The sequence below is a fragment of the Eptatretus burgeri genome, chromosome 13 (assembly GCF_056783735.1).
Source record: "Eptatretus burgeri isolate ZD-2024b chromosome 13, Ebu_testis_v1, whole genome shotgun sequence".
NCBI lineage: Eukaryota > Metazoa > Chordata > Myxini > Myxiniformes > Myxinidae > Eptatretus > Eptatretus burgeri.
Genome location: NC_140973.1, coordinates 74338740 through 74353742, shown reverse-complemented (window position 1 = coordinate 74353742; position 15003 = coordinate 74338740). Strand labels below are relative to the sequence as shown.

Genomic DNA, 15003 nt, shown 5'->3' with positions numbered 1-15003 from the left:
CGTGCCGGGTTTGCACAGCAGCACGCGCGGGGTCCGTGCTGTGGTACGCACGAGGCTGCCACATGCGCGCTTGCGGGAGTGAAGCCCGGTCCATAAACGCCAGCGGTGGATGCAGCCGATCCCGCGGACGGACAAAACGTAAGCAGGATTACGGATTTGGACCGGTGGGTTCTCCACGCGAGCGTGCGTGAAGCTCCAATGGGCAGAGCACATGTATTCGCGTGGGGAACCCCTCGAAAGGCGAGGTTTGCTTTGGGATGCGCAGAGTGACGTCATGGCTGCACGTGTAGTTGGAGTCAGGCAGGAGGGATTAAATCCCTGCCGGAGGGTGCCGTCCAAGAGGGACGAGGTGCGCGAACAGCTGCCATGACGTCACAGGCAAGGTGCAAGGTGCGCGACTGTGAATTGCCGCACTGGTGCGCAGGCTGTGAGTTGCCGCGCTGGTGGTGCTCATTTTAAAAAAAAAAGTTGAAAAAAGCAAGCCTCGCTTCGGGTGAACAGGATTCCCAGGCAAGGGGTGGAAGACCCCCCTGCCTGGGCACAGGATGACACTAGTTAGGGGGATGGGTTAGTGATAGTTAGACCGGTCTCATGGGGCAGGAGTAAGTCCTCATGGAGCCCGTGGAATGGATTAGTTAGAGGGATTTTAGTTGAGATTTAGGAGGGGAGATGATTTTGAGGACAGTGACAGACTTTGGATGTGTAGAGGGGACGTAGCTTAGCTACGTAGTGTTAAAAGGAACGTGCTACTAGTTTAAGGGACGACGAGGGAGCACGAGTTAGTTGAGGGATTTAGCAAGAAGAATGGCAGTGATCAGCGATGTGTGAGAAGAGAAGAGAAGAGAAGAGAAGAGGTGCTTGGTGAGTGAGTGAGGCCAGCGAGCCTGAGTGTATGGAGTGAATGTGGAATGCATGGTGCGATGAGTGATTGGGGGGAGGAGTGATTCCCACCCAAGGGACCCCGGGTCAGAATAAAGTAAGTTATTGGGTTAGTCAAATTGACAAAAATGGAGGTCGTTTTGCGGTTGGTGGGAATGTAGGCTCGATACCCATTTGGAGGGGTGCAGGAGCCCTGTTGACGGGCTGGGAGCGTGGCTGCGAATGGTGAGTATCGCTGAGTGGGTACCCCAGGCTAGTCGGCCGCCGTAGGCCAAGGGCCCATGGGGGGCCGGGATAGCGTTGTGGGCACGGGTGACCCGCATGATGCGAGGCCTGTGGCGCCAAATGCCATGGGGGCAGTGTACTGGGCACGGGCGACCCTCGGAGAGGGACCCGGGGCGCCAAAACGCCACGTGCGCATCGAGGCGGAGTAGCCGAGGAGGGCACTCCCCAGTTTTTAGGTAGCTGGTAGGCTCGGAGGCAGTGTAGTGCCTGGGGGTGCCATCGTTGGGGAATCGGCAGAGGGTATTTCCTGCCAAGAGAGCCACGCGTCCCAGCCATGAGACCATGCAAGGGCACGGGAAGAAAATTTGAGGGCATGGCCCGAAATTTGAGAGGACACCAACACAGGCGACGGTAATCTTGGTTGTTAGAACCGATAGTTTAAGCGAGAGGCGCTTGTTGGAAGTCCCGGGGTAGTTAAAAGTTAAACGATAGGGTAGACAGGAAGTGTACCCCTCCGCACCATCCATCCCTTCGCTCTCGTTGTGGGCCGCTGGACCCACTTTGGGTAAAGATCGCTGAAATCTGAGGAGGCCATTCTGAGGCTTTATTGGGCCTCGTCACAGGACGCTAGCTCTCCCTTATTCCCCTCCGGGAAGGGAACGTAGGGGTTGGGAGTAGGCTCGGAGACGATAGGTTAGCCGAACAAGGACGATAAAGGGGGTTAGGAGACGAGTTATCGAGGGGAAGTAAAAATAAAAATAAAAACAAAAAAATAAGTTAGGGCTAAATTGATCTTTGACAAATTAAGGGAGTGGGTATGGACAAAGACAGGCAAAGGCGATAGGCTGGGAGGGAGACAGTAGGGTAGGTCCGAGCGCACCTTCCGAGTGGCCAGCACCACCGCACTCCCTCCACCAACCTCCATTGAACAAGGCAAGCGGCCGGCCAACTTCATCTGCCAGCTGTGTTGTTACTGCAAGGCCTGTGCCGGTCAGATCGTTCTGCTGGCTGTTTGCTACGAGGCCTGTGCCGGCCACTTCATCTGCCGGCTGTTTGCTCCAGCAGCCTTGCCATGCCTTGCCTACCTGCCTTTGCCTTGGCCCCATGCCTGCTGCCCTAGTCCATTTTGCCCCGTTCTGTTTTGCATTCCCCCCCCCTCCCCTGTTCATTACCATGTTCGCCAGGATCATCTTGCAAATTGCAGGGACTGCCCTGATGGCAACTGCAACACGGGACTGCATTTGTGCAGCCCTTGCACCGTTTGTTGTTCGCTGTGCCCATTTCAAAAGGGGGAGGCCTTGGACTGTGTGTGAGTAGCCGGCCACATTCCCTGTCACCTGCATTGTTCATGAGCCAGAGACTGCGTGTGAGCAGCCTGGCTCCCTGCTGTGACTTTTGTTTTTCTTCACAGAGTCCATCGATCCTGGGCCATGGTTTAGTGTAAATTTATAAGTTGTTAAGTTGTAATTGTACATGAGTGTGCCCCCGGCATGTGTGTCTTAGCGCCGGCAATGTATTTAAGTCGTCTGTATGAGTGGGTTTGTTTAGTTAGTTACTCAGCCTGTAGGTTATTTATTTTGGGGACACGAATACACTGAATGTCGCACTCAGGGATCCGAAGGTAAAATGTACTCGGGGAGAACTACACATGATGGCACACGAAAATTCGACGACTCGGGACGAGTCTGTAAAAAGGGGAGGGGGTAGTGTTACGGCTGTGGAAATTCGCAGAACACCATAAAGGTTCCTTAGATCAGTTACATTGATAAGTCTGTGTTCAGTTAGATTTCCCCACCGTTGTTTAATAGGATTTATTCGTGTTCACCAGGCTGCGACCCTTTGAGGTAGCCATTTTTCTTTTCCTATTGTTATTTTTGGACCGACCATACCCCAACAACCAAATCACCACCACCTTCGCCTCGTTACCTCCACAACCGCCAACAAACCCACATCACAAACATCGCCTCACCTTCGTTCCTAAAAACGACGCCACGAGCGCGTCAGTGATTTCCACGACGTCGGCTTTCCGGGGTCGAAGGTCGAGCTGTCAGACCGAGCGCGTTGGTGATTTCCACGACATCGGCTTTCCGGGGTCGAAGGTCGTGCTGTCAGAACGAAGCTTCGGTGATTTCTACCACTTCCGCTCTCCGGGGGTCGGAGGTCAAAGGGCAAGGGTCGATTCTCGCTTCCCCGGCCCTATATAAAGGTGAACAGAACGGAGCTTCGGGGCAGTCTGGATGGATCGGAGAGCCGAGTGGAGCCCGGAGCTTGGAGTTGTCGATCGGTGGTGAATCTGTGGAGCCGGCAGTCTCGAGTGGTTACGGAATCTGGGTCCGTTGAAAAGGGTTGTGGTGGGCGAGTGCGAACCAGGAGAGACTCGGAATTGTTGGGAGTTGGCGAGAGTTGAGACGGTGGAGTTGAGAGCGTGAGGCAGTGAGTTGGTGAATAGAGCAGGGACGTGGAAGGGCGCTCGGTGGCAAACCAGAGGGCTACGTGGAGACCACCGCCAGGGAAAAAGGGCGACGTGGAGACCACAGCCAGGGAGAGCTTGCCAGAGCCAAGACAATCCGGGGTGAACGAACATCAACTCACTGAACGAGCATCAACTCGCTGATCGAGCATCAACGCCTGAAAGAGCATCAACCCCTCTTTTATCGAGCATCCGCGCTGAGAGAGCGCCGGTAACCCCGTTCGTTCCCCCCAACCGCTCTGCCGGCTGTGTGGCGCGAGCCTGCGCGTCCGTGTGGGGAACGCCGGAGAGAGCTCACCGACCACGCCAGGGGCCTGAGATCAGGCGCGGCTACGCAAGCTGCCGTGGGAACGAGACGTCGCGACCTGCCCACCGTCGCACCACGAGGGTGTGGGTAAGGCCCTTCGGTCTCATGGGCCTGGCCGGTCATCCAGGCTCCACGCCACATACGGTCTACAGGACCCTGTCTGCCACCCTTGTCTATGGGGGTGGCCATTTTTTGCTTTGAATACATGTTGTGGCACCATCTATTAAGTAGACCTGCCAAAGTGACTGTGCTTGTTAATAAACCTTTGCTTGAAGTCAGTGGTATTGCTTTCATTGCTTTCTTGCCTGGATCCGTGTTTTATTCATTGTTGGCTGCACATACATGCATGACTGTCATTCATTGCCTTGCCTGTATGCGTGCCAATGTAAATAAATGTGCTTGTTGAACTGTTCCCCGTTCGTTGCGTCCTTTCCCGTTGAAAGTGCCATCTTGCATCGCGGAATACATTAGTCGGGGTTGTAAGCACCCGTGGAGTAGAATCAAATCCGTCGAGGTCGGCGATAACACCGCTCGGTTATCACTGTAGTACGGAACAGACTGCTTCAGCGGTTCGTGTCCCAGGCCTACCTGCAGTGCGGTGCAGCCCCTCAGTAGGTTACCCGCGCGGGTACTTAGGTATATCGACATTCGGCGATTCACCCTATTTCGCGCGGGTAGAATGCGGACTGGGCTGTGGTGAGGTTAAACCCCCACCCGTGACTGGTTCCTGGCGATACTTCCAGGAGGGTCACGACTGAATTGTCTGTCCGGTGGGCGACGCGGCTGCTATTAGAGGTACGTGGCCGCTCGCACGCTGGCGGGCGCGAATTCGCAACAGTATCTAATATATAATTTGAACTTTTTGTTTGTTTGTTTGTTTGTCTGCACGTGCTAATCTCCTGAACGGTGAAAGATAGGAGGAAACCTCTGTTACAAAAAATGTCGGGACGGGCCCCGGAAAGTTATACGCTAGGTGGCGATATCTTTGTCAGTAGGGGTCTGTGACTTCTGAGTGACGTTCCAGTGACCACATCAACAGCGTAACGTTTTACATGATGGGGTTGGGATGATGCTAAAACAGAAACTGTCATATTTTGGACACACCATGCATGCAGAAAACGAAGGTCTGGGGAAGTCAAGCATGCTGGCTGTCTCTGGTTGAGGTAAGAAGAGGAAGAGGAAGACCTGCCTGGATGACTGGGGTAAAGACTGCAACCAAGCTGTCTGCTAGAGCTTCTGGATGCGGCGTAGGACAGATAGGGATGTTTTTTGAACTCTGATCGTGAATGTCATGAGAAGTCGGACTCGATTTGACGGAACTAAATAACTACTGCAGATAACCATCCTGGTAGAGTAACTGGAATATAATTGTCAGTTAAAAGCTCGATGTTTTGGTATTTTTGGATAAATGCCTAGTCCCGAAGTCAATGCCTATAAATGAATGATTAAAATTGATGGATACATGTTACAAGTTTCGTTTAGCACGGATTGGTAAATTGTAATATAAACTGCTTGATGTGATGAGCTAATTTTGACTGTACATGGCAGTATTGTTCTGTAAACTGCCTGGTAAGATTCGTGAAGGTGCTGGAACGTTCTCAGACAAAACTTCCATTATGGATGAGAATTGCATTTGCAGCATTAAGGCACGGGATTGTTCTGTGATACTATATCAACCCATGAAAGGAAGGTGTAGAGAGACGGGTGACATGCGATGAGACGTGTGTTTTGATCGTCCCCGTGCTCGATTTAACTCTGATGAGTGAACGAGGTGTTCATGTCCAGAGTGGTTGTTAACGCGTGGAGCCGGTTATAATCAGGTTGATTATAACTTATTAAGATTGTGTATCAGGAAAGAATTCCTTTTGAGCTCTTTAATCATCCTGCACAGGCAGCGTACGAGAGGCAATGACACAACAGGATGTGATCGTTCGACAGCCTCAGAGGACGAGGTGAACACGCGTGAGTTGAGCCGGCAGGACAGGTACACTGGGCGGAAGCAACTCAACACGGGAATCGGACTTGGACATTGTATGTAACGGTGAACTTCCTCATTTGACTTTGTATCTGTTCATTTGAAATACAAGTTTCAAAAACGTTACGCTGTTGATGTGGTCACTGGAACGTCACTCAGAAGTCACAGACCCCTACTGACAAAGATCCATTTGATTGGTAGCCGAATGGTATGATCGTTCATACTCATGAAGTGCAAACCTTGGGTTGCAGTCGTTAGAGAACGAGCTGGGTTTGACATCACAAACAACATCCGTACACAAAAGGGAAGGAAACCCCAAGGTGTCTACCCCAACAATAATTGACTACTGAAGCGAATCCCATTCAAGAATTGGGATCATGATTGCAAGGGCTAATCCACCCAGCCGTTCTTGCAAGAGATTGGATCATGGGGAGTTGGTCAACAGGACCATTGGGTACCATGGCGCACCTCTCACTGGGTTTATCAATTTGACCCATGGGAGAGAGCTGCCTTGCCAGCTCGCACATTCTTTCTTGCAGTTGGTAATAATGTGCAAGAGGGATTGGGAGGACATTGTGGAATGTTGTCTGGTGGGCTGACTTGAGTTCATGTTTAAATAGTGATTAACTTTGTTTTCTCACATTTAATGATTTACTTGTGAGCAATCGGTGCTTTTAAAAGTTCTTTGGAGAAGTGCATCGATCAGGCTCTTTTAAAGAGAGTGAAGTTTTGAAATATGACTTGCTCTAAAAAATTAAACCTTTTCCTATTGGTGATCAGTTGTTTCTTTTCCTTACAAGGTTGTGTTGAAGGTAGGAAGTTTTTCGCTCGATGTCAAATGACTAATTAATGTGTGTTGGTGTCTCCATTTTTATCGAATTTTAGTTAAAATCATAACTTTTAGCTCATGTGCGATGCTTGTAAACCATATTCCATGCTCCCGATGGCATTGTGGGGCTTAAAGGAATACTTAGAGGTATCCCCTCGAAGCTGTTTAGCCTGGGTTCAAATCCCAACCCAGCTATAAATTGTCATCCTGGTGTTTCACAGGCAGGGTAGCCTGGTGTTGGCTCAACGGAGAAGGTGGTTGGCTTAAGATTTTAGGGTCTTGAGTTCAAGCCCCTTTTTCCACCGTTGAATTAACACCAGATGGGTTGACTCACCATGTCATCCTTCCGAGGTCAGAAAAATGAGTTCCAGTTTACTGGGTAACAGGGAACTGCAGCAGCGGCACAACCGCACACCCAGAAAATTATGCAGAAGGCAGCCACAGACTGTGTACCAATAAATAACAGCCATGGGTGATTCATCATCGTGCGTGCTCTGTCCCTCGAATGGACGTTAAACTGCCAGCATTTGTTGGGAGTACAGGGTGAGTCATAAGTCCCAGGACACGGTTTAGCTGCTGATATAAGATTTGATTATACCATGTATTTCTTCTGTTTTCTGCTTTTCCCCGATAATCCTACCTATAATTCACGGATCTGTGTGTGTGTGTGTGTGTGTGTGTGTGTGTGTGTGTGTGTGTGTGTGTGTGTGTGTGTGTGTGTGCGTGCGTGTGTGCGTGCGTGCGTGCGTGCGTGCGTGCGTGCGTTTGTCGCGCTGCTACTCCTCCAGTTCTTAGCCAATTATATCTAGCCTTGCTGCATGGGATCACCATGAGGCCATGTTGGGGTGTTTTTATGTTTGTCGATGATCTTGGAGGGGGCGGGGGGTGGGGGGGTTGGAGTTTTGGAGGAGAGACACACCCGTACCGCATTCACAGTACATCACAGCATACACTTTCCACCGGTACTCCAGCGGCCTCCGTCTGTCTATTCCCCAGGCAGATGCCTGGTCCATCCCCATCTCTTAGAGATATGACATACCAGGCACCCACACAAAGGGACCACCTCAGGTGAACCCGAGGAGACCGCCGTCTGGTGGATGACTCCTCAGCAACACCCAGCACACTACCCCCACCCCCCCCCCAATCCCAGCCCCTGTGTATCCAGATTCCAGGTGCATGGCACTACTCCCATAAAAGCAGTTCTATGTAAAACGGTGAGGAAGGGGGTAGTTAGTAAGGGCAGAAAGATTGAGGTAGGTGGGTGGTGGTGGACGGGGGTGGTAGTGGTGGCAGTGGCGGTAATGTAATGTGTATTTAAGGGTTGGATCTGTTGCTTTGTTTTGGATTGAGTGCGTCCATTTCTTTGCAAGCGATCAATGTGTCCATTTCTTTTATCCGTCCATTTTGTCTGTGATTGAGGCTTCCATTTCTCTTACTGCATTGGTTTGCATTCCATACTATTTGTTCGTGTAACAATAACATGTTCACTGCTCTTTTCCATCTTGAAGGGGACGATGTAATGCATGTTTGAAGTGCCTGCAATTCAGAAGCAACTGCAGCGCCGTCGTTGTTAGTCGGTGTTGTTGGTGGTTGTCCCAAGGGAGGGGGAGGACATTGGGACCATTCTCTTTGCAGAGCGTTAGTGCTGCTTAAGCAGTCTCCTTTGCTATTGGACACAATCCTGGACGGGTCACCACTCCGACACAGTATACCAGCAAACTGGCACTCATTTTGCCGACCTCGGAAGGATGACAGGCCGAGTCAACCACTCCTCGTATTAATTCAACAGCTGAGCGGGATTTGAACTCAGGACCCTTGGATCCAAAGCTCACCACCCGAACCATTAAGCCAACACCAGGCATGACCCAAGGGACTGACGCAAAAATAATAGATGTCCGGTGATCCAGATGGCCTAACACTCGAGTCCTGCTTAAATTACAATTACCTTTTTAAACAGTTCCTACTGCTGTTTAACACTAAACTGAAAGAAGTTTGGAAGAATCACGACATCCTTGAGGCATTATATGCTTATCACGTCCACTCCAGACTCATGGACCCAAGCCGAGATCTCCTGTAATCTATATACCCCATAGAGGGTATAACGTGACCCTTCCTTCTGCTCCCGTGGGAAGTGGGTGCACTCGACCAAAAAATGTTTTACATATTTCATGCTTTGATTGTTGTTGATTGCATATAAAATTTCAATAAACTATTTGAAAATGTGTTCTAATTGCATTTTTTTTTTTTTTTGGTATTTTGTTGTATCGTTAAATATAGTTCTTTAAACATGGAATTCAAGTGAAAATTAACAAAATTAAATTCAAAAACATACAATCCAGAGAGAACACATAAAATGCCAGTCAACACTTTTCACTGCTCGAACCAACATGGAGAAACTCCAAACACGAGGTCCATGGAGGGTTTTTTTTTGTTTGTTTGTTTGTTTTTACCTCCACCACCACACCACCAAAGGTGAAGGAGGTTTTTTTTCACCCCCTCTCTGTGAGTTTGTTTGTTTTTCTGTGTGCAGGATACCTTAAAAAAGTTGTGGACAGGTTGAGGGTGTGATCACCACGAATTGGTGTGACCACCTTGTGTGTGACAAGGACGAACTCTTGAGATCTTGGTGAAGATCCGGATCCGGATCCGACGACTAGAATTTTAAAACTGATTCTTCACCATTGAGAGAATCGGGCCAAAAACGATAGGTAGCATGATATTTCAAAAATGTGTTGGACCTGATATGCTCTTGTGGATAAGGCATTGCATGGCAGAGGTATCCGCTCTACTGAGTGCCCTTCTGGTTTTTATATGTATCTATGTCAAAGGTATTCGATGATATGAGTGAGGAAAGTGAAAAAATATACTTTATCGTGAAGAAATCGTTGCGGCCTCTTCCAAGTCAAGGCATGGTTGAGCAAGCGAAAAAGACTTGGTGACTTCAGACCCCAGTGAGATAACCCAGGGTATGCCTTCAGCCCCCAGAGAGCGAGGTGGTCGAGGATATGCCTGACAAAGGATATAATTAAATTAGTCCGTTAATTATCTTCAAAAGCGGTGTTTTAATTCACCTAAACACCCAAATGTCAGTCATGCACTTCCTTGGTGTTCACTTAGTATGCATTCAAAGTTTCAGTTTACTCGGTTTTATGGTTTTGGAGTTATGGAGGACTCACACACGCACACTGACATATGTTGGATCTCAGGTTTCCTTTTTGGGTGGAAACCAGAAGTGACGAGCGAGAGAATAGAAGTTCACATGGTGAATAATGGACTTGAATAATAATAATGGTGAATAATACAGATTCAGAAGGTTCAGATGTCTTTTCCTTCTATGTTAAATTGGTGACCCCATGCGATACAATGTATGGACAAGGAGGTAAAAACGACCAACCATGTGCCGGGATCAGTGAACAGTCAGGCAGCCACGCCTTTCCTGGTCACTCAACCAGCTCCATCGTAGCAATGGTTTTCGTTTAAACTGCCGCCATTTTGGCCGAACGACCCACAGCTGTGGTTTACGCAGGTCGAAGCACAATCTGACACCTGGAGCATTACTACTGAGGTGACAGTTCAATTACATTCTTGGATCCTTTTCACCAGAATATGCAACAGCAGTGAGACATTTTGCTGCAACCTCCAATGAAGAACCCGTACACGATTTTGAAGGAAACACTTGGAAAGCGCACAACCCCCCTCTGAGCAACCGCCGCCTTCAAAAACTCCTTACAACCGAGGATTTAGGAGATCGAGGACTGACACAGCTACCGCGTCATATGCAGTAGCTTCTCGGTGACCAACATACCACCTTCGATCAGTCGCTCCTTTGCGAGTTGTTTTTGCAACGGTTACCATCTCACATCCACATGATACTTGCAGATAATGCAGAGCTGGCTGATCATCTCATTGACATCCTTACACCACCTGTGGCTCATGTGACACTTCCCGCACTGCTTGTCACACAACTATAATCAGAAGTGGCGGACCTTAAGAAGCTCGCTCTGGAGCTCCATGCTGTGCAACGCCAGTCATGCTCATCTTCGGGTGTCCCTGGTAGGAGAAGTGAGAAACCTCTAGCTACCGTTCACCTTTACCTTCCGTGAACACTCCAGTTTGGTGTTGGTACCATGTGACCTTCAGTGCTAATGCTCATCAGTGTCGAGCACCGTGCTTGTACTGTGCTGCAGGGAAATGATGAGGCCCACAAGTAATGGTGACAAGTTCACCTGGGCCATACTTCTGTCGCCTTCTCTTCCTTGTGGATCATAATAGGTTTTGTTTTCCTTGTGACTACAGGTGCAGAGGTGAGCATTGTGTTGCCGTTGGAGTGGAAAAAATGACAGGAACATTCATTACCTGCCGCTACCAACAGTTATCTTACTACTTTTGGAGAGTCTTTCCTCCAGTTTGACTTGGGCTTACGTCGCTCATTCTTGCAGGTGTTTACTATTGCTGACACAAAATACTGTTATGGTTTTGGAAAACTTACCCCAGGGGGAGAACATACATGGACATGTATGTGACCCGAGGATCAGTTATTTCATTAGTCTTGTGTAGATAGTCCTTGGTCCCTTGTCAAAGGGCTGATTGGGTGGCATGCGTTGGCTTGGCTATATTTGTCCATTGTAATGTCTTCCTCGCTCTCCCCCGTGTTACTTTCAATGTCACCTTCTTCACACCATGATTGTGTTCAATCTCTCTGTTACTTTCAATCATCCCTCCATTATCCCTTCGGCCCGTTTCAACAGTCCACCAATAATCTCCCCTCCTTCAATCTCCTTTTCAACAATCCCTCCTTCACCCCATCAGTCTTACCTTCAATCCCACGGCCGTTTGGTCACCCCTCATTCATGCCTGGCTCCTTTCTGTGTTCCCTCCATCCGCGCATTGCTTGGTGACCCATCGGGTGCTCTCGCATGCAAGCTTGTGTCGTGTTTCGCAAGCATGTTTGTGGCACTTGGTGCTTGTCGTGGCCTGCGCGGCGCTTCTCATGGGCATGGTGCAGTGCAAAACAGTACGACTGGGCATTTTGCATGCGCAGGGAGGGGGCTGGGGACTCTTGCGGCTTTGTGCGCGTAGAGGTCGGGGCGGGGGCTTCATTGAAAGTTCCCTCAGAATGGAGTGGCAATTTCTGCAAGTGACATCAAGCACCCACCCCCATCAGCTGCGGACCTATTGGAGGGGAAGAAGTTTTGTCAGAGGAGGGAAAGAAAGTGGAAAAAAGAATCAGCATGAAGGCGCAGAGAAGCACTCGTAATGAGCCCGTGCGAATAGGGACGAAGAGCGTTCCTGAGCAGACAGCTCAGAAAGGGAAGAAGCAAAAGGCAGAAAGCAGAAGAGAAGGCAAAAAGCAGATGCAGAATGCTGAGGGAAGCAGACAGAAAGGAAAAACGAACGGGACAAGCTCGCACGAGCAGAAGACGAAAATACTGAGAAGGCTCGTGGGGAGGGAACAAAAATGTGTGAGCGAAAAAGAAAGGAAAGTTTCACGAGCAGTTGGTGTCGAGCTTCTGTGGAAAGAGAACACTCCTTCCACAAGTGTCATCCTGCCCTCTCGATCCTGTCAGCCACGAACGACGAGGAGGGTTAACGGCTTCACCTCATTGATGGGGGTCTGAGGAGGAATTATCTGAGGCAGAGGAGGGCAAGTCGCTCATCTAGCTCACAAATCTGGGACGCTAGAAAGGACTTGCGGTCTGGGTCTGAGCACCTCAGGGACTCCGCTGCGTATCCGCATCGCTTCTTATCACCACTGCCCGTCTTCCCCATCCATTTTCCTCCACGTTCTCCTGTATAATTGTGTGAGGTGAAGGAGAGAAGGAAAGACTGCTTTCCTTTTCTCCATTCATTACTTTTATTTTCAAGTCCTTCTTGTTTTATTCTTCAACATTGAGTGAATGATGGCCAAGTCTTTTGTTGGAGTAAGATTGAAGAAGAATACGTGTTATCGTTAAATCTGCTCTGTGTGCCTTTTTGCTTTCTTTCTTATAAATAATTGTCTTTCAAATTATTGCTTGCTTGTGTGTTTCCAATCTGTCTCGGTTGGCTTTTCCTTTATTGGTCCAATGTTTACTGCACAAGAAAGGTGAGAAGGGACGTTCTTCCCCAATGATTTGCTTTGGCAGGCAGTGCACACTCACTGTGACGCTCAGCAATAATCTGAGTGTGTGCTGAGGGCACGGACCCTGATTACCCGGCCATCCACAGGAAAGGTATCACGCGAAGTATTGTAACCCTGCCCGGATTGGCCATGCCATTCGGCGTTCATGGTTGCTTAGCAACCTGCCGGTGTGTGATGTTGTCTGTGCCTGGCGGCCTCAGGACCGGGCGTTTGGGAGATCCCCAAGTGCTTCCCCTCGTGGCAAGCCTTGAACCCCGGATCTGTGACAATACTCTCTCCTCAGTGCGGATATTTCGCATCATTCAATCTCCTCATCGACGACAAACATCTCCGTTTATTGGATACCTCAACACAGTTCAGTGTTCTCGCTACAGCATTCACCGTTTCGTCGTTGAATATCACGTGTCTTCCACATCAAATTGAGGTCACGGGATTCCTCCCCCCCCCCCCCCGTTTTCGCATGTGCTCGCCAACGAGCACCCGAAAAATTATGTATCACCCGCCAGAAGTTTCACTACATGTTACACCAGGGAAAAATCAGAGCATCATCCAGGAGTTGGTCTTCACCACTGCACATGGTACCCAAAAAGACATTTGGGGATTGGTGTCCTTGTGAGGATTACCAGTCCTTCATCAATGCAACTGTTCCAGACTGTTGCCCCATTTCATACAGTCAGAATTTTGCCGCGACACTCCATGGTGCGACAATATTCTCCAAAGTCGACCTTGTTCATGTGTACTATCAGATTCCTATGGATCCAGATGACATCCCAAAGACATGCCTTTTTGGCCCATCCCATCACCACACTTTTAAGCTTGTTTGAGCTCCTTCGGATGCCATTCCGACTACGCAATGCCACTCAACATTATATTTATTAGGTGCTCCGGGGATTTCACTTCTGCTCCGTGTACATTGATGATATTCTAATTGCCAACGCAACCGCAGAAGAACATTAGGAACACCTACATATCCTTTGCACCCGTTTTCAGGATTTCAGCATCATCATCAATCCCACAAAATGCATATTCCATGTCCTGGAGTTGAATTTCCTCGGCCATTGTGTTTACCACTCAGGTATCTGTCCACTCGAGTAAAAGATGCAGATTATTGGGGATTTTCTGTTGCCTTCATCTCAACACAAATTGCGAGAGTTTTTGGGCCTCATCACCTTTTACTTCTGATTTATTCCAAACACAGCCACAGCAATACAGCCACTGAACGAGTTACTCACAGCTGGTAAGCACCCTGAAGTGCTCAGATGGGTGGAGCCCACCTTGACAGCCTTCGACAACACAAAAGGATGCATTGGCCAACTCCCGATTCATCCAAAGCCAGAGGCACCAACATGCCTGATGGTAGACTCATCTGAGGTTGCAGTTGGCACGGCCCTTCACCAATTCATTGATGCTGACTGGCATCCCTTGGCCTTTTTCTCGAATGCTGAAGCCAGCAGAGTGCAAATACAGTGCCTTTGACTGGGAATTACTCGCTGTATACCTCTCCATCAAGCATTTCCGCCACTTCATTGAGGCCAGACAGTTCTCTGTCCTCCAGGTCAGGTATGGGAGCATGCACCAGAGCAGCGCGTCGCTGCATCCACTTTCCGCCGTTACTCCAGGGGCCTCTGTCTGGCCATCCACCGAGGTTAGAAAGGACGTTATTCCCCAATAATTTGCTTTGGCAGGCAGTGCACACTCACTGTGACACTCAGCAGTAATCCCAGTGTGTGCTGAGGGCACTGATCCTGATTGCCCAGCCATCCACTGGAAAGGTATCACGCGAAGTATAACGAGGCACATGGTCGGCCCATTGGCCTCCTCCACTCACGAGACTCCCTTGCTGAGAGAATCTGGTGAACAGGATCAGCGTCAGGAAAACGAGCCACATGTCCATACATTTGTAGCTGATGCTCACAGACTATTCCGGTAACAAATCTCATTTGAGTTTCTCTCAGCAACCGCTCGTTGGACACTAAGTCCGACCAGCAATAGCCAAGGATCTCCGAAGAGACCTGGTCCCAAAGGAATTAAGTCTCTGTCTCAGATCCTTGGTCAGAGTCCAAGTCTCGCATCCATAGAGCAAGACTGGAAGCACCAAGGACCTGAAGACTCAGACTTTCGTCCTCCCGCACAGGTACCGGCAGCGACACACCCCATTATCCAGTGAATCCATGACTCCCCTGCCCAACCCAGACGT

General features: G+C 49.4%; 1 protein-coding gene across 1 annotated transcript in view; it reads left to right on the top strand.

The window, feature by feature from the left end:
* The first annotated feature begins 6492 nt into the window (after positions 1 to 6492).
* The window catches only part of LOC147014789 (plasminogen-like), a 49913-nt gene continuing 41402 nt past the window's right edge, over positions 6493 to 15003 (top strand). The window contains exon 1 of the mRNA XM_085853071.1: positions 6493 to 6668. Within this exon, the coding sequence (XP_085709197.1) occupies positions 6593 to 6668 (76 nt within the window). The 5' untranslated portion in view covers positions 6493 to 6592. The remainder of the gene's footprint in view (positions 6669 to 15003) is intronic.